This window comes from Grus americana, chromosome 15 (genome assembly GCF_028858705.1).
Source record: "Grus americana isolate bGruAme1 chromosome 15, bGruAme1.mat, whole genome shotgun sequence".
Lineage (NCBI taxonomy): Eukaryota > Metazoa > Chordata > Aves > Gruiformes > Gruidae > Grus > Grus americana.
Window position 1 is genome coordinate 6827267 of NC_072866.1, and position 18909 is coordinate 6846175.

The following is an 18909-nucleotide window of genomic DNA, read 5'->3' on the forward strand; positions in this document are numbered from 1 at the left end:
TCCGCCCTGGAGGCCCACCGCTGCCCCTGTGCCCAGGAAGGGCTGGGCAGGTGCTGCACAGTCTCGCTTGCTTTACTCTGAGAAAAACTGCCGAAGCGCAGGCCTCAGAGGAGGGCGGCTTAGGGCATGCCTTTACACTTCCTGTGGAAATCCTGACAGGAAAGGAGAAAACTCCGGGCTCTCCAGGACCTCTCCCGTTTCCTTGCAGGCGGGTGTCGGGCCGTGACGGTGCCGAGCCCCGGCGGGTCCCTTCCCAACACGGGGGTCCTGTGGGAGCGGGCGCCCCCAAACGCGCGAGGGCCTGGCCCGACCAGCTACGGCAGGAGTCAGGCAAGGCTCCCGCCCCGCCACGGTGCCTGCTGGGACTTGCAGTCCGCGCGGCGCTGCTGGGGCGGGGCGCGGGACCGCACTTCCCAGCGTGCCCCGCCCGCGCATGCGTCTTGGCGCTTGTGTGCGCCGGTGGCTGCCGCTGTTGGGGTTCTTTCCCGGTCTCCGCCCGCCCGGGCACTGCTCGTCCGCCTTTCCCCACAGCGCTATGAAGCCCTAGAGCCCTGCGGGTGTAGTAACCGTTCGCCGCCAGCATGTTCGGCCGCTCCCGCAGCTGGGTGGGCGGCGGGCACGGTAAGGCCGCCCGCAGCATCCACTCCTTGGACCACCTCAAGTAAGCGTGGAGCCGGCCGCGAGCTCGGGGGCGGCTGTGAGGGGAGCTGGGGGGCGCAGGGCTGGGGGCTGTCGGGGCGAGCCGTGCTGCAGTCGGCTCTGCCGGCTGTGAGGGGACTCGGAGGGTACGAGCCGGCGCGGGGGGCGGTAGGCGGATGGGCTCCATCTGTGGAGCTGCTCGGGGCAGGGTTTTCCCTCAGAGAGGGCTGCGGAGCGGGGGCCGGGGCGGCTCGGACGCGTCCCGGAGGAGCGGGGCTGAGGGGGAAGGCGGCTCGGCAGGCGACGCTCCCCAGTCGCTCCTCAATCCTCACCTGTGCGTGTTGGCGCAGCTCTCCCGAGCCGAAGGTTCCCGGAGCAATTCACCAGCGGCGAAGGGGGCTCTCGGTGCGGTGTGTGTTGGTGTTTGTCTCACGGAAATCAGTCCCATTTCTACCTCTTCATCCGCAAATGTCTTCAGTTCCGTGATGTCATGTCACGCTCATGACTGCGATATGTATTAATTTTTTTAATAATGTCACAGACTCGTTCAGTGGAACAGAGTGTTAGAGGTGATAAATACAAGAAATATCACACTCCTCTTGAGGGAGAACTTTGTTTCCTGGTAATGGCTTAGACAGGGAAGCGAGGAGCCTGATCCCAGCCTGTAAACAAAATAGACCTCTTGAGGGGTGTGTGTGGGGATCGTAGTAGTCAGCAGTGATTCATGCTAGTCAGGATGGTGGTTTTGCAGGTCCAGGGGATGTACTCTCGTTAGAGTGCTCATCACCTGGCAGAAAAGTAAAGCTGTGGAGCTTGTGAATTGTAATGTTAGTCTCTGGAGTCTGATGTCCTTGCGTTACTGCTGACTGCAGAAGGTGGAGTACACTGGAGAGTTGGAAGGATGACAAGGGGCAAAACAACTTAAAATTCTCTGTTTCATTTTAAGGGCTCTGCTATTGTGAGAAAAATGAGATTCACTGTTATAGCTTCTCTTTCTACTGAACAAAAAAAAGGAGGTCATTAAGAGGGGAAGCATTTTGTAAATGAAATCACTGAATACAAAGCTCACTGAAACCTGCTAGCCACCTATTTCTCAATGTTTAGTCAAATTGCAAGGAGGACATGAATGGAGTTTGACAGTAATGAGCAGGATGCACTTATACAAGATTTGGATCTTGCAATTACTTTCTCAAGATAATTTGTGGATTCTGGTCCTTGTCTCTAAACTGGAAAAATGTTCAAAACCAGCAAGACTAATTGAAGTACATGACTCTACCAAAGACAGGGAAATCAAGTCCATAAATACAAAACTGATGAAGCAGTAGCACTGCAGAAAGTAATTTTGAAAGCATGGAGGTCGAACTAGTAAGTCAACATGATCTGGCACTGCAGGAAAAAGGGGAAAAGTCATGCTTGGATATGAACATAGGAATGTTATATTTTACATACAAGGGATAGTTGTTGGGTACTATTCAGCTCTAGCAGAGCTTTAGATCTATCTGGTTTTTATATTATGCTTGAAGATAGAGCAAGAATGCTGACGCATGATGAAATGTGAAGAAATTTGCTTTAAGTTTAGAAAAAATAGGCTGGTGAGAGGGAGATTTTGGGATGTTAGAATCTTTTAGGCAAGAAAAGTGATCATATGTTCTCTTGGGGCCAGAGAGGGTAGAAAAAGTGATACCCTGTTTGGTTTGCAGCAGAAGGGAATTAGGCTATAAATGTTATGGCTTGCGCTTGAGTTCTTATCTTAGAATTGAACTCTATAGTTCTCTACTAAAATATTAGCTTTGGTTCATTTGCTTCTTTTTCAAGTGATTTCTTTAATTATGAAATCTAAAATGGTAGTATGTAAAAGACAGCCAAGACCTTTGATCTGTTTAGACTATGTATATTTTAAGTGTTTAGCTAGGCTGTATGAATTTCAGTTTCTAGCTAGATGTCAACAGCAAAGGTAGCTACCTAGTGGTAAAGTGAAATTTAGGGCTTTTCTACGGTAGCATATGAAGTGGGTAAAGCAACAGAAGGCAAAAGGGCAAAGAACCATTGTTTCGGGGTCATGAAAGAAAGTCTTGATAAGCTCACCATCTTGTGAGCTGTCTGCATTCTCATCTTTTCAACTCATCAAAAACCCATGTGATGTTCCATGTGAATGAGTTGAGTAGAACGCACCAACCTTGCTATTACTGGTTAGCTTAGCCTTAAAAGATATATTATGCTATGTTACAAGAGTGAAATTAACCTGGACTATACTTATGGGAGTATTTTTATTTTTTAACATGTAGAGATTAGTCTAAATTGTAAGCAATACACTTGTTTAGTAATACTGAGAGATTTAACAGCTTTTTGTCATTAAATGTTGGATCTGTTACTCCCTTTCCCATCAGCTTTAATGCAGTTTGTTTGAGGCTTGCTTTTGAAATTTTAATATTCAGTCTTTTCACAAACATGCTACAGAATGGATTGGCTACAGGAAAATTGTGAGGCTATCTGTATTAAGTGTTTTGATACGGTTTCTTGGTCTAGTGAAAACAGTTACAATTTAATCCAGTTTTCTAATACTTTGCCGAATTGCCATCTAGAGAGGCTATGAAACAGTACTGTGCACTTCTGACTTTTTTTTCAAGGAACTTGGTATTTTTGTGCTCTTTGGTTAGTAATTGAGGGAAGGTCAATAACTTAGTAAAAGGAGAAAGCCTAAATATTCTGGAAACAGGAACAATGTTAATGATTGCTAGTGAAAATGGTCTGAAATTACTTGTTTATCTTTACATGAGATTGTATCTGAAAAAAGGCCAGAATCCACTTCTCAAAGGTGGTATCCAACAGTTTAAAATGAGACCATTTTTCTCCCTTTGTGTAGTCCTCTGCTCTATTTATTATGTGCTTCCAATTCTAAAAGCAAATACATCAAGGTTGTTATAGACAACAGTGTCTTGCTACACAAATTTTAAGTTAATGCTTTCTCACGAGCTGCATGTTTTTCTTTTGTAGCCCACCTTTGCACGTAAGCCAGGCATTCTTGTGTACGTCAGGGTTTCTTATAGTTCTCTTCAGGCACTGACCGTGATAGTCACTGTACTCTGCTTCTGCAGCTCTTCACCTTGGGAGCTGTGACCTATGGTTAAAGTACCAAAAAAGTCTTTCATATTGTCCAGTTGAAGATAGTCTAACCTTAGCAGGTGCATGGTCAGATCTCTTTGAGAGACTTTGCATTGTAATGGATGAAGAGGATTTATGTCATTTTTCCCAGTATTTAAATAGTGATATCTTAACCATTTCTGAAGAGTTCATCTGGTAATATCTCTGGTGTTCCTGCTAAAATTGAAAGGCTTTGGAACTTAAGCTTACTATCTTTGTTTCTAGATGCAAATTTTTTTCCTACTTTTCTAAGAGGTATTTTACATAGCCCTGTTGTTACCTTCAAGTATGTTTCCCATTGTTGCTTCTACACTTGGTATTTTAATTGCATACTGATTGCACAAAAGGTTTTATACCATTAGAGTTGGGTGCTGAACATTTCTCATGACTTGGTCAGATGCAGTGTCCATAAACATGTATGGCTGAAGTCTTGTTTCATAGCTGATTCATTTCCTGAAGCACCGTCTATGCCATACATCGAGTTTCCTCTATGGGAACAATATGTAGTTACGTAGTTACAGGCAGCATGAAGAAGAAGCAAGCATGTTATGGTTAAGTCAGGGGTTTTTAAATTTGAGTGCTTGACTTCAAAAACTCTTTTCTGTTTTAGTGTATTTTTGTAAGTAATAAGTAGGAAAGTCATTAATACATGCTTTCTGTATTCATGAGTTGTTATGTTAACCCTTTGAACGTGGTATCTTACCAGAAGAATGTTCAGAATTTTGTTTGTCTTCAGTTTCTGGTAAAATCTCCCACTAATTTTGATGGTATCAGGTGCTTTGACATTTCCTGTATGGTGGGGTTTTGGTAGGTTTTTGTTTGTTTGAACCCAGTCTTCAGATGCAGAGAAACATAACAAAAACCTCCTCTTGGAGAGTTTAGCATTTTGGAGCACAAACTTGAACCGTTTGTAATCAACATTTAAAGATAGGCTTTAAGGATTTATGTAAACATAACAATACTGGTTTTGTGTGATACTTTGTATTCTCACGATATGGCATGTTGCATGTCTGGTAAGAGAAACAAGCATGTGCATGCTTTCTCATTCATTTTCAAGTAAGTAGAAATAGGAATAGCTTGAAAGTGAAAACCAGGTTTGCTTTAAGTGCATCAGTGTTTTAGGAATTCAAGGAACTTTGCAGTAATGTTGATATTAACTCCAAATTAATTTACTTAATATAGTCCTGACTAAATGTTTCTTGCTTTTTGCACCTGTAATGCTCTATGTTCCATAGACTACCAAGGTGAGGTGATAGCATGTAATTCTTCCCATTGAGTTCTGCTGTTGGAGTAAACTTTATTGCCAAGTTTGCATAATGTAACTTCTTAATGAGAAATTTATGTCCACAGGTGCAATAATTTATATATGACTTCAAATAATAGGCTTCAAATAAATATGCTAAAATATGTACAGTAGTATTAATTACTTTCTTTAACTGTCTCAGGAAAAATACTTACTATACAGATTGCCGTGGAATGAACTGTTCTGATTTAATTGCCTTCTGTCTTCAACTGTTCATTGTTCCATTGATTGATGCATGCTCAGTGCAGTGACTTAGTTTTTGCTCTGTCTTTTGATTCACTGTCCTGATAATATGCATAGTGCCATAATGGGAAGCTTTTGCAGGGCTTGTGTGCCATGTGCTCTTTTAGAAAGCCCCAGGAATTCTTACAGGTGATAAACTTACTCTCACGTCTTCACTGAGAGCCATCACACTGTCAGTCTCCATAGAAGGGATTTTGAACCGTGATCCTCAGATTAGTGGAAGAGGATTTGCAGGTGCTCTTTGACTTGCTATTTTGACTTCTGTTATGGTATGGCACATGACCAGGCAGTTATGACTGTAGGAGATAGCTATGAATCAACTTTTCCTAGACTGTTTTCAATCTGAACAGTTTCTGGTTTGGAACTGGAAAATAAGTATTGATTTATGAGGGGGAAAAAACAGCGTGAAGAGGGAAAGAAAACTTTTTACTGAAGAGAAAGAATATGAAAAGACAGTCTTTTTTTCCCTTCTGCTCTCATTTCCCTTTTTCTTCCTCTTTTCTCTGCTGTCTGGTAGGTTAACCTTAATATGATGTAGACTTTATCACACTGCTGATTTTGGGGTGGGGGAAGGGAGCATGTGGTATATCAAGTTTGTTAAAACTGTGAACTTCTGAGAGTTGTTTACCTCTCAGTGTCCTTGTGCAGTGCTCAACACAATAAAATTGTTATTTGATGATTAAGCAATATCAAGATCAGCAAGTGTATAGCATTTTACTATAACAGCATAATAAACTTCTCTGAAATAGCTTCAGCTTCCTGCAGAGAACAGACTTATGTCTTGCAACAAGTCCTGCGAAGCTCTGGCCAACTGAGTGGCAGCTCAGTGGTTGAAGAAGATTCCCAAACCAAATTTTGCAAATTTTCAGTAAACTGCAAATATGATCAAACTTTTCTGATCATATGAAGCATGAAAAAGATTCTGAAACTAGGTAATATCTTGTTTTGTCTTCATAAGTCTGATAAATAGTTGGAACAGCCTGATATGTGCGTTCAGTTAAATGGCATTTTAGTCTCCAGCTGCATGTTTGCCCTGTGCAGTGATTCAGTTTCTTAGTGTAGATAACATGGATGGGAATACTGTTTTTTGAAATGTGATTTCAAGTCTGGTTTTGACCTAAACTTCTGAACTTTACTTTAAACCAGACACTCCAAAATTTTGTTTAGAAATGCACAGTTTCCTGGAACTATGATTTGACATAGTGTGTATGTATGTGTGTCTACATAAAGTTACAGTGACTAAAGGCAAACATGGTGCCTGTGAAAGTGGCAGGATAGCATATTACTTGTAATTATTTTTTCTTTTAGGTACATGTATCATGTTTTGACTAAAAATACAACAGTAACAGATCACAACCGCAACCTGCTGGTAGAGACTATTCGTTCTATAACAGAGATCCTTATATGGGGAGATCAGAATGACAGCTCAGTATTTGAGTAAGTACTTCTAAGCAACTTTGACTCTTTTTGTTTTTGAATAATGATTAGAGTTCCATAGAGATCTAGTTCAAAAGGTTAACTCTTCCAAGACCGTATTTCGTGACCATAGGTAAAAAGCTATGTCCTATAGTAGATGGGTAAGCAGGATTGTGTTCTTGTCATAATAATAAATGGAGTATTTGCTTCTGTTAACAGCAAAGTGTTCCAAGTCCAGAGCCCCTTTCAGCTACTGCTTTTGTTTGACTCTCAAATGTTTGATGTAAATACAACATCTAACCTATTTTAGAGCCCAGATTTACTGAGTACATCTATTAATATCATCTGACTTTAATTTGTTCAGTTCAATTTATGTAAGATACAAGTAGGTATCTTAATCTAGCTATGATATTTAGAGGTTTTGTTCAGATGTTATTTTAATCCTCATAAAATAGTGTGATGGAAAAACTTCAAAACAAATATTCACAGTTGCAAATCTGACTGTATTAATGCCCATTGCTTGGCTGCTTGCTTCAAGGCACTTGCTCTTTAATAAAGGCGTTTGTGACTGAGATAAGTAAAGGTAGGTGTTTGGTGTTTTTAATGACTTATTTAGGGAGTGGTTGGTTTTATTTTTACAAGATGATTTCAACGTGATTGGGTTATGATGTGGACTAAGAAAATTAACTTATTCTGGTTATTCATATCTATACTGTAACTCTGTCATCACACTCCTCACTGTCTTCTCTGCTTGGGAGAATTTTAGGAATGGGGAGTTCTTTCTGCAGTTAATGTAAAAAGTGTATGTATTTGTCCTGGTAGGAAAGAGTCCACACTGTTCTCTTTAAATTGCATGCATTTCTGGTTTGAAAACACTGCAAATGTTCACTTCTGTTTGAATTGTATGAAATGTTTGCTTCTGGTGTGGGGGGAAAAAATAATTAAAGTGGATCAAAAATAAGGTCTACAGTGTTAAAGACAAAAAGTGTGTTAGCTTTAAAAGGGGCAAGTGAACGAAACAACCTTCATTTAAAGGCTCTGCCCTTCAAAATTATGATTGCAAGGTAGGGAAGCTGCCTGATAAATTGAATACACTAAAAATAAGATAAAGTTAAAAAGACCCTGATTTCTTGGTATCCCTTTTCTGCATAATTTGCACGTTTAAGTGGCCTAGTTAGTATTTAAGGTTTTTGGAAGATACTCTTCTGTTGTACAGACAAAACTTTGCAAAATAATTCTTCATAAATGTAAAACGTGCTATCAAACTTGCCTAGAATTGTCCCTGATCCTAACAAAATTATGTTCCTGTTAAATACAGCAAGTGACTAAATGGCACCTCTCTTTCATTTCAGCTTTTTCTTGGAGAAGAATATGTTTGTTTTCTTCTTGAACATCTTGCGTCAGAAGTCTGGACGTTATGTATGTGTACAGCTTCTGCAGACTCTGAACATCCTTTTTGAGAACATCAGTCATGAAACATCACTGTGTAAGGGCACACTTTTAAACTGTTTAGTATTAAGTGATCAAGATTTGATTGAAATCCCTTTCATTTAATGAAATTTAATCCTAGTGCCGTTTCACAGAACAACTATGTGAATTCCTAACAACCTTTTACCTTTTTAATTGAACACTACTGAAAATACAGTATAATTTGACTCCAAAATACCTTTTAATGTGAATTTTCAGTAGTACAAAAGTAGTTATTTGGTACTACTGAAACACTTATTTTGCTTATTTCAAGGGGTTCTTTAAGTCAGCAAATTAGTTGTGGTCTGAAATGTTTGCCTTGCTGCCACAGATTATGCGGTGGAACTGTGTTGTTTAATTTGTACTGGAACTGTTCTGACATCATTGGGACTGACATTCAGCCAGTTGCGTTTACTTCAAAGTTTTTAGAAACATATAAAGAGGACAGAGAATTAATACTGAGTTTAAAGTACTTCACAGCTGTCATGAGAGAAAGTCATATACAACCCTTTGAGAATTTATGACTTTGGGAGGAAGAGAGAATTGTTTTAACTGTTACTTATTAACTCCAAAGCTGACATAAATTAAGGAAGGTGAAGTATATTCTCAGTTGTCTTGTTCTTGGGAGCAAAGACCTTTGTAGGGAGCAATTTCCTTATATTACTGCTTGAAGCCATCACTTGAGGAGTTTGGCAAAAAATTGGGATCTTCAAGCATCAGGTAGTTTGTTGCTAGCTGTTACTTTAAGTACAGCTAGTTAGCGTGATTATTTTTTTCTTTCTGTTAACTGTGTAATGTCTCTTATTTTTCAGACTACCTGCTCTCCAATAACTATGTAAATTCTATTATTGTCCACAAATTTGACTTTTCTGATGAGGAGATCATGGCATATTACATATCATTTTTGAAAACTCTTTCCCTGAAACTCAACAATCATACTGTACATTTCTTTTATAATGAGGTGAGTGAAGAAGGAGTTGCAGTATAACGGTAAGAGGACTTTAACTAGAAATTGATAGCAATTTGGCTCATTATCTATTTAGTCTCTTGTCTTAGCACATCCTGCATTTATTTTTATAATGATAATATCAGTGATTGAGAATTCAGTTCTGGGGATCTCTATGAAAGCATGATAAAGCAGCCCTTTGTCCTCATACAGGTATAATAAAATAAAAATCTGGAAGTTAGTGTTTCAGGACTGTTTCATGAATTCTGAAGTTCACTTCCCTGAGCAATCGATTTGTTTATGCCTTGTTTTCTTGTGGTTTTATAGACAGGATCTTTTCTGTTGCACCACTTGGTTCTAAGCAGCTTAGTCAAAGTCTAAAAAGTCTTAAGTAATCAAAGGCCAAAGTTGAAATGGATTTTTCCTCACTTCATTCCACTTTTTGCCAGAAGAGGGCAATAAAGCACTGAATATGGGCAGAGTTAAGGTGGAAAGCTCTGCCGCTTAAAGCAGTTAATGCAGAGCTACAAATGCAGCTGACTGTGCAATGTAAAATAATTTCGATTACTTAAGTAGAAGGTAAAAATATCACAATAATACATGGAAAACATTTTTCATACAGAATCCCAATAAATATTCTGTACATGTTTTGGTTAATTTTTAAATACTTTCTTTCCTCTTGTTACAGCACACTAATGACTTCGCTTTGTACACTGAAGCTATTAAATTTTTTAACCACCCAGAAAGCATGGTCAGAATTGCTGTTAGGACTATAACTTTAAACGTCTACAAAGGTATCCTTTTTATATATTAAAAAGGCATGTGTACAAAATGCTTCTTTCATTGTAGTTTAATTTTCCGTTATTTACATTTAAGGGTTTTCTGTCTGTTTTATGAGTTTGAAAAACTTAGCATGTTGAGGTGCTTCAGATACACATTTTGGTTTTTTATGAAACAGAACCCCAGACCTACAGTATGTACTTGTAAATAGTACTGTTTCCTGAATGAAACTGATTTAAAAAAACAAAAGAGTATCAAGCATACACAAGGAACTTTAGCTTCCCTTCCAATGGAGATTAGAATTTGACTCTATTTAAAAAACAAACAAACAAAAAATCCCAAAACCAAAGTGCTTTAAGAATATCAAGTGTTTTTGGACTTGAACTTGAGCTTTATAACGTATGAAGCAGTAACCTTGCTGGCTACATCACTTCCTTTGGGATTTGAGGTGCACTGGAATATGATTGTAGAGCTCCTAGGTGTTGAAGTCATTCCAGTCTAAAGAAGAGCTAGACCATTCGCAGAGGTGCCCAGTGAAGGCTAGGAGGCTGCAGTTACAAATTCCTGTACTGGATGTTCAAGTAGGACATAAGGAAAAAAACCCAAAACTTCACTGTGAGAATAGTTAAGCACTGCAACAGTTTTTCCAGAGAAAGTGAGGAATCTTTATTGTTTGAGATCTTCAAAACTCAACAAGGCCCTTAGCAATCTGCTTGAACTTTGAAGTTAGCGCTACTTTGAGAATGGATTTGGACTAGACAATGTCCAAAAGTCACTTCTCCCTGAATTTTTCTTGTGGTGTATAAAATCTGTAATAGACTTAAAATATCACAGTGATCTCTGTAGGAAAAATTGGTGTGTATTCAGAACTTCTAGCTCTGAAATCAGCATGCTGTAAGGTAGTATGTATTATGGAATATGTTCATGCAGGGCTTCATGATCTTTAATCCATTTTAAATTAAATTACATTTTGAATTTACATAAGTTTCTATCAATTAAAAGAAGTAATGATTTGATGACAGTCTTCATCATAAAAGAATATAAGATCTTTCCTAAAACAATGAACAGTTGGCTTTGCCAATAGCTGGATAGCCTTCATAGCATATAGGTTCTTTATAGTGTTGACTACAAGGGACAATATGTCTGTCTCTTGTATGTTGAGAAATGGGCACTTGGTACTTGTTTTCTACTTCAAGGAGCTGTAAACCCAAATATGAGCTCACAAAAAGAGCAAAATGCAGGTTTCATATCCTATTTGTTATATATTTATGTAACTAAATATTTTTATGGTAAAAAAAAAATGTACTTGTCAAGAATTTTCATTGAATATTGTAGTGATATAAAGGTTAGAGTTAAAAAAACACAGCTCAGATGTTCAGGTTTCATGGTTTTCTGACTACGCCTTTGCATATATTTTGATCTAACACTTACCCTGTATCTTTTAGTTTAGATGCTTTGTGCTTTAGCTTTTTAAACCCTTTTGGACGATGTCACTATCCCAGTTCCTAATCCTGTTAACTGTTGTCTGTTTCTTTTGCCCTTCCTTCACTGATGATTCCTGTGTTCCTTAATGCAGTGTCATGTAAGTCTAACTAGCTTGACTTTCAGCATTACTGCTTTATTCTTACTTTTTTCTCTTCTTTATTAAAGAATGTGCTAAAAAACCCTTTCTGAATTCCACTAGATTTGTTTATTTTCAGACCTATGTAAATATATCAATATTAGGCTCATTCAAGCCAATTAAGAATTGATATGATGCTTTTGTAGATGTCCATTTCACTCATCATGTCAGGTATATACTCATATGAAAAGCTAGCATGTAATCGAAATTCAGAAGATACTTTGTTGTATTTCATAAAAATTAATAAAAAAATATGGCAACTGATTTTTCTTTTTAACAATTTCTCTTCAGTGGACAACCAACCTATGCTGCATTACATTAGAGATAAAACTGCTGTCCCTTATTTCTCCAACCTCGTTTGGTTTATCGGAAGCCACGTGATAGAACTGGATAACTGTGTGCAGACGGATGAAGAGTAAGCTTTTACAAATGCTGGGTATTGAATGGAAATGCTTTTCCCAGATGTTGATACTCTCCTTATTTTGTCAGTAGTAGTCCAGTTAAGTTAGTTTCTGAATACATTCCCTTGTAGACAGTTCAAGCTTTTCATTCATGCAAAGATTTTAGAGATCCTTTGAGTTAATAGGGCACATAGCACCAACCACTATCTGTGCTAATATCTGTACAAGTAAATAAGTGTTTGCCAACTTGCTTTTTCTTCATCTTTGTTTTAATTCTGCTAAATTTAGTAGATATCCAGAAGAGACAAAAGGTATTTTGTGCTTCTCAATCTTATTAACTTGTCTTTTTAATGTTCCTTTTCTGTGTATCATCTCAGTAGAACAGCTTTCTGAAAAGATGCTAGGAAAAAATTTAAACCGGAAATGTGAACTTTATTTAATATGTGAACCATCAGATCTGGAATTCCTGTGTAGTACCCCACTATCAACTATAGAAATAATTTGTTGATGCAGGTTATTCTTGGTTTGCCTTCCCACCTCCACCTTAGAATGGGCGGCTGTTTCTTGCTTTCTACCTGAAGAGGTAGACGTTAAACACAATATAGATTTCTTCTTTTATTTTTGGAAACAAATCTCACCATTTTTTATGGTTGGCTTGGAAAAGACTCTGGTAGTGGAAAGCCAAGTTTTTGTAAAAGCATTGCTTCTGAAAATTTAGGGGAAAAACTTGGTATGTGCATCCTAAAGCACGTCTAAGCCTGAATACTGTTTGCTAGCTGCATTAGTTGACTTTACTGAAAACATCTTCTTTAGGCAGTCAATCTGTGCAAAGTGATCCGTGGAAGGGATGCACATTAATTCTTGCCTTATGTTTTTAAGACTTTGACAATTGATTATATCTGAGACTTTCTGCTCTCTTTTTCAGGCACAGAAATAGAGGCAAACTGAGTGACCTGGTAGCAGAACATCTTGATCATTTACATTACCTTAATGATATCCTTATCATTAATTGTGAATTTTTAAATGATGTGCTGACAGACCACCTGCTTAATAGGCTCTTTCTTCCCCTCTACGTGTATTCATTAGTAAATCAAGATAAGGTAAGCTAGTACCTTCAAGCAGTTAAGTCTTAAAGGTATTACTTGCTTTCAGTATGCATAATGCTTTGTTCAGCAGGTGTATGCTGTAGTAGGGTTAATACTATTGATATCTATATTTGTGTTTTAGATGAGACAGCTTAAATAAGGTGACTGTAGGGGAAGTATCCTGAGACTGAATTTAAGGGCAGAATAGATGAAACTTTATTCACCAAACAAATACTGTTTTGGATGACATGGTTGTTAAATGCTAGCAATAGTGGAGATGAAAATAGCTGCAAGTTTGGGACAAGTTTTAAATTTCTCTGATGCTGGGAGATTCGATTTCCTTTTCTGATATAGTAAGTTGTCTCTTGACAAAAGCAGATTATTGTGCCTTTTCCCAGTATATGTGCAAATTTTCCATGGTGTAAAAATCCACTCTAGGTAGAAAATACAAACTTTTGAGTTTGATACTTGGTTCTTCTATTTGCAGATAAGCTGTGTTTGAATGTGATCTAGTTGAATTTATTTTTAAAGCATAACCTTTAAATGTAGTGGAAAGATAATTTTTGATGAAATAGAAACTGTTCTTTTAAAACCTGTACAGGTTCCTGTGTTCGGTGTCTTTAAACAGAACAGTGAATTTATTTTTTTTATTCCTGTTTTTTCCCTTTCTCCTTCCCCCCTTCTTCCCCCTTTTCATCTTCTGTAGTGCTGTTTGTTCTTAAGATACACAGTGCTTTGTGAATTTCAGCATACTTTCATTAACCAGAAGTCAGGTTTATTGCATATTGAATTCAATATATTGCATGCGCACTGAAGATTGATTAACAATTAGTTTCTCATCTTGCCATTGATAAGGCCATTGAAATAGCATGAAGCAAACTTCCGGACTTTTACTTTCATTTCAGCTGATTCTATTTCCATTCACTCATGTAGAAAAATCTGCTTGTCCTCCTATTTTCAGGCAGATGTGTCTATTATCATGGCATCAGAGATATTTGCAATCATAAAATTGGGCTATTCTTACCTCTTGAGATAACTGGGGAATTTATTTGGTGATGATTTAAAATCACTAATTTGTTTTTGGAAACATTTTCCTTACTACTGGTATATAAATTTAGCACGGTTGTGCTCAAGTTTTACTTCAAATATTTTTGTCCAGTGTGATTTACTTGATTTAGAGAAGCATATGTCAAGGCATATGCTTATTCAGAATTCATTTGAAATAGTTTACAAGAAGTGAATGTTAAAGAGCATGATGCTTTCTGAACATTTTCTAGCAGAATGTGGAACAATACACTATTAAAAGTTTTGTTTTAAGTAAAGTATTAAACCATGTAAATGCTTTAATTTTATATAGATAAATCAGCATTTTTCATAAACTTTTTTCCCCAGGGTGGAGAGCGTCCAAAAATAAGTCTCCAAGTTTCTCTCTATCTTCTTTCTCAAGTAAGTATTTTAAGTATTTTGACCTCTTTCAGAACGTGTTTTGCAGTAGTGTTATGATTTATAAATTACTATATTTCTGTTTATTTTGGCAAAGCCATTAAAGACAATTTGGCAAACAAAGTTTTAAACCTATCAGTTTCCATTTAAAAAGAAGAACAAAAAAAGCAAGATCATTTATCTCTTTATGGACAGACCAAATACTTCTTCCTTGAGTTAATATAATTCTGAGCATCCTATAGCACAGTGTAGCCTGTAGAGCATTCAGTGATTATAGTTTATGTGCACCTGACAAATGGTGCATAATAGAAACATGCAACATGCTAGGAGAGAATTTAGTAAAATTGCAGGTGAAATTTAGATAGACATGGTATCACACTTTGAATCTGTCAAAGCTATGGAATATTCCAGGTTTGAATTTTCCTCTTTGAAAAATAGAGGGAGCAATGATCTGAGGGTTTTTTTGATTGTTTTAAAAAAACCCAAACAAACAAACAAAAAAAACCCTACCACCACCAAAACCTTAAACTTTCTCACAATTTGAATTTCATTATGCCTGTACCTTAAATCTACTATTAAGTTCTTGTTATTTCTTATTCTTACCAGTCCCGCTTTGTTTTTTTTTCTGGAACTTATTTTCAAATGAAGAGGGTTTTACAGTGGATTTTTTTTTATTGTAGAGAAAAATAATCTTTTGTCCCTGTAGTCTTCAGTGCATTGCTATGAGACTAGTTTTCTTAAATTATGTTCTGTGAAATTAGTTTTGACTTGTATTCATTGAATTTATACTTCTGGTTTTTCTTCAAACTTATGATTTTACTTTATTTGTTTTATTATGGTCTGGCCCATAATATCATCTTCTTTTTTAAGAACTTTTCTGAAAAATGACATTTTTTCAGGATAATTTGATGCTTCTTAATCTAAACCTAAAAAATTGTGGTGATGTGGGAGTTATTTACCACATAAAATTTTGGGAGCCACAGCTTCTTGTAACTAAAGGGATCTGCATCATAGGGTTGTGTGTGTTGACCTCTTTTAACCTCTTTGATTTCAGCAGAAGTATTGGGTAGGTATCACTTCAAGATTTGAATCTATGTTCTCTATTGTTTTTAATAAAGAAAATTGAAATTTTTTCCTAACCATAGATAATTGGGAACAAATATTGTGTGTGAGAATGGGATGTGATATAGAAAACTAAGCTACTTTTTCTGGAACTGGCAGAAATGCATATTTTTCCACCTCTTTTTAACCTAGAGTCTGTCTTTGATGGAGTGGGATCTGAAAAACCTTCTTAACTATTTCTGTTATTGATCCCAGCCATACACTTTAGGTATTACTCATATATTACAGACAAGTGCTTGAGGAACTCATGGATTTTCATGCACTGTTCACAAAGTGAACCTGTAACGTACTTATGCCAAAACGTGCCTGTATATTGTTGAGTTACACTCTCTGAATTAGAAGAAACTTGAGTGATTTGTGAGGTTGTTCAAAGTATTTTGGAAAGTCGCAGCACATTTCAAAAGTTCTACGTAGGTCATCACAACATGCTAATAATGACTTTACTTTTGAAGGTCTGGAATGGTTCTGACTTTAATCAGAAAGCCTGTGGAGATCATGTTTAGCTAAATATTGTCAAAGCAATTATTAGATTTACAGCTCAAAAAATGCTAAAATAATTTCTAATGTAAAACTACTGTTTAGGGATACAGCTTTGATATTCATGTGAAGAGAGTGGATATAAGCTGACATAAGGCTATTGCAGCTGGACTTGAGCTGGTTCTGTTCAGAAGCCAATTGTTTGCTGGCCCAACCTTGTACGCCTTGCCTCAAAATAGAGTGGGTAGTGTAAACAAAGAACTCTGTTAAAGCATGAAAGCACTTCTGGATAAGTGCTTTAATGTTATAGGCAGTATGGCCCTTATTCCTGTGTTACGTAGCTGCTTTGTAGCTAGACCATAATTAATTTGGATTTCATAGCCAGAAAAGCTGCTTCTGATCCAGTTCAGCCTATTGCATGACATTTACTTGTGAAGCACTGGAAAGTAATTGGGTGCATAACAGAGAACTTACTGGAGTCCTGCCAGTTGTTGGCACACAAGAAGGTCAGTGGATGCTGTGTACCATAATCAGTTTCTGTATCAAAATACCAAAAAAACAATTTTCTGGAGCAGTTTTAATTTGGGTTCCTTGCTAGAATATCACACAACTTTCATCTCAATGCTGATGCGGAGAGAATTTACATTTCCCAGAATGAGGGAAGAGTATGAAGAATTATTAAAACTAGGTAGTTTAAAATGTAGAGAACAGTCAAATACCTGTAGAGATGATTGTCTTTTGTGTTTTGACTTTATTGTATATGTAAACTTAAGATACCAGTTTAACAAGGTCGAAAAAGTATGTTCGGTGGCTGAAATTGTGAAACTGTATGTGTTGTGTAATATATGTCTGATATTTCTTTCCACTCTCTTTTAATAGGTTTTTCTAATTATACATTATGCCCCTTTGGTGAACTCCTTGGCTGAGGTTATACTTAATGGTGACCTCTCAGTGTTTTCTTCCAAAGTTGAGCAAGATATACAGAAAAACTCAGTAAGTAGCCAATTAATCTTTAATATTTTTAGAGGAGAATAAAGTATTTGAAAAACAATCAGGTATCTGAAAACTGGTAAACTAAGGAGATTGTGCTTAGAAGAGAAGAGCAGCAATAGGAGATTTCAACTTTTGTTGTTAGATACAGTAGCAGAAAAATGCTCTGTGCAACTTAGCATATTATGTTCTTGTCCAAGTTCCAATTTTTTTGTCAGTGCAGATATATATTTCAGGTAGTGGTATGAATGCGAAGGACACAGAATACTTAGTTCCTTCTGCAGGGGTCAGACACTGCAAAGGCTTCCATCATTTTGATGGACACTTTTGTAATCCAGTCTTCTGTGTTCAGTTTTTGTTATCAGCTCTTTGGGAGTGAAATAGAAATGAGTCATCACAACTTTCATGTGAAATTATTTCCTCACGCAAGTAGTAGAAATGAAAGACTTAGAAAAAACATCTGGCCTTATGATAAATCCTTTGGATATGGAAGGAAATAAAGGTTTTTGTCTGAATATTCCCAATGTTTTAGCAGTCAAACTGATCATCTCTGAAAGTGTGCATCATTGCGCATAGGAGTATGTAAACCAGCCACAAATAGATGGGAGTACTATCACTTTGTCTTTGCCCTTGTACCTTCATATTTAATCCTGTGTAGATGTTGTTAGTGTTTTTCTGTGTCATGTATGTGATTTTTTTTTTTGCCCTTTTGTTGTGGGTTTCACAGTTTGTGAAAGACTTGCGTGTTACCTTTTAAAGGCCTATTTGGAGATGGTAATAAGAAAGGGTATGACCTTGCTTTGGTTAAGAGGCTTCTGACTTTAGTTCTTTCTAAAGATTGAACATGTTCCCTAATGTCTGACTGGTCAGCAAAGAGTTACTGACTGAATGTTTAATTTATAACAAGCAATAGATTGGTCTTACGCACGTTCTTTCCCAGCAGCGGCTATAGCTCTGAGAGTTTCAAGGGGGAGATATGCTGCAACTCTTCCATGATACAAGTCAACTTTTCCAAATTTCTTCCTGTGCAGTGGAAGGTGTGAGGGCTGATCTTAGGCAGTAGCTTTTGGGTTCTGGTATTTTCTACTGTTGACCTTGATATTTAGAATCTAATCTTTTATAGAAAAAAATACAGTGGAATGGTGGAGCTGACTGAATGCTTAAGATAAAGCAATCTCTTAGTTGTGTTAGCAAATGTCTGACCTTCTGCTAGCAGTGTACTGAATGTCGTGTGTATTAACTTGTGTAGAAGCAGCTTTGTTACTAGGAAATTTGTGGCAAAAGGGTGGGGCACCAGTTGTTGCAGAAGTGAGATTTTCTTTTCCTGTCATAGTTACTGTACAGTTGCAAAATATCTGTAGCATATGTTCGTGTGCTTGCACTAATTTTAGGAATATTATGGGTTTCCTATAAACTTCTGTTCATCTATTCTCTTATGTTTGTAATACTATTTAGGTTGCTGCTTCTTACTGGTCTTAAAGATGTGTTCTTGTGGCATGTAAACTGGGAGCTCTGTCATACCTGAAGAGGTAGTAAATAGGAAGGGTATTGGCTTTCTAGGGTAGTCACTTAGTAAAACTGCTAGAGGTGGAGCTTTGTCACAGGGAGAGCAGAGTGGTGGCACTTTCAGTGGATGAGGAAAAAATTTCCATGGAAGAAACTTTAGTTTTTAATAAATTCAACCATATTCAATGAAACCTTGGGCGGGGGGAAAACCTGTACTGTCAGAAAGCCCACTGATGGAGGCTGGTTATTTGCAGAAAGAGCAGGGTGTAATCTTCAGCAGAAGAGCTCCATGCGCTGCTTCCAATGAGGGGAGCTATCAAGTGAGCTGC

General features: G+C 37.5%; 1 protein-coding gene across 11 annotated transcripts in view; it reads left to right on the forward strand.

The window, feature by feature from the left end:
- Window positions 1-346: 346 nt before the first annotated feature.
- CLEC16A (C-type lectin domain containing 16A) overlaps window positions 347-18909 on the forward strand; it is a 96416-nt gene continuing 77853 nt past the window's right edge. For 4 of the 11 annotated variants that reach the window (XR_008579403.1, XR_008579404.1, XR_008579402.1 and 1 more), the window contains exons 1-9: window positions 348-661; window positions 6635-6763; window positions 8095-8228; window positions 9022-9170; window positions 9844-9949; window positions 11848-11971; window positions 12883-13057; window positions 14435-14488; window positions 16964-17077. Coding sequence is in view for 7 of the 11 variants with exons in the window: in XM_054843012.1 (XP_054698987.1) it covers window positions 582-661; window positions 6635-6763; window positions 8095-8228; window positions 9022-9170; window positions 9844-9949; window positions 11848-11971; window positions 12883-13057; window positions 14435-14488; window positions 16964-17077 (1065 nt within the window). In the remaining 4 variants the exon portion in view is untranslated. Of the gene's footprint in view, window positions 662-6075; window positions 6259-6634; window positions 6764-8094; window positions 8229-9021; window positions 9171-9843; window positions 9950-11847; window positions 11972-12882; window positions 13058-14434; window positions 14489-16963; window positions 17078-18909 lie in introns of all 11 variants that reach the window. The other 7 variants (XM_054843016.1, XM_054843017.1, XM_054843018.1 and 4 more) reach the window with 4 other exon arrangements.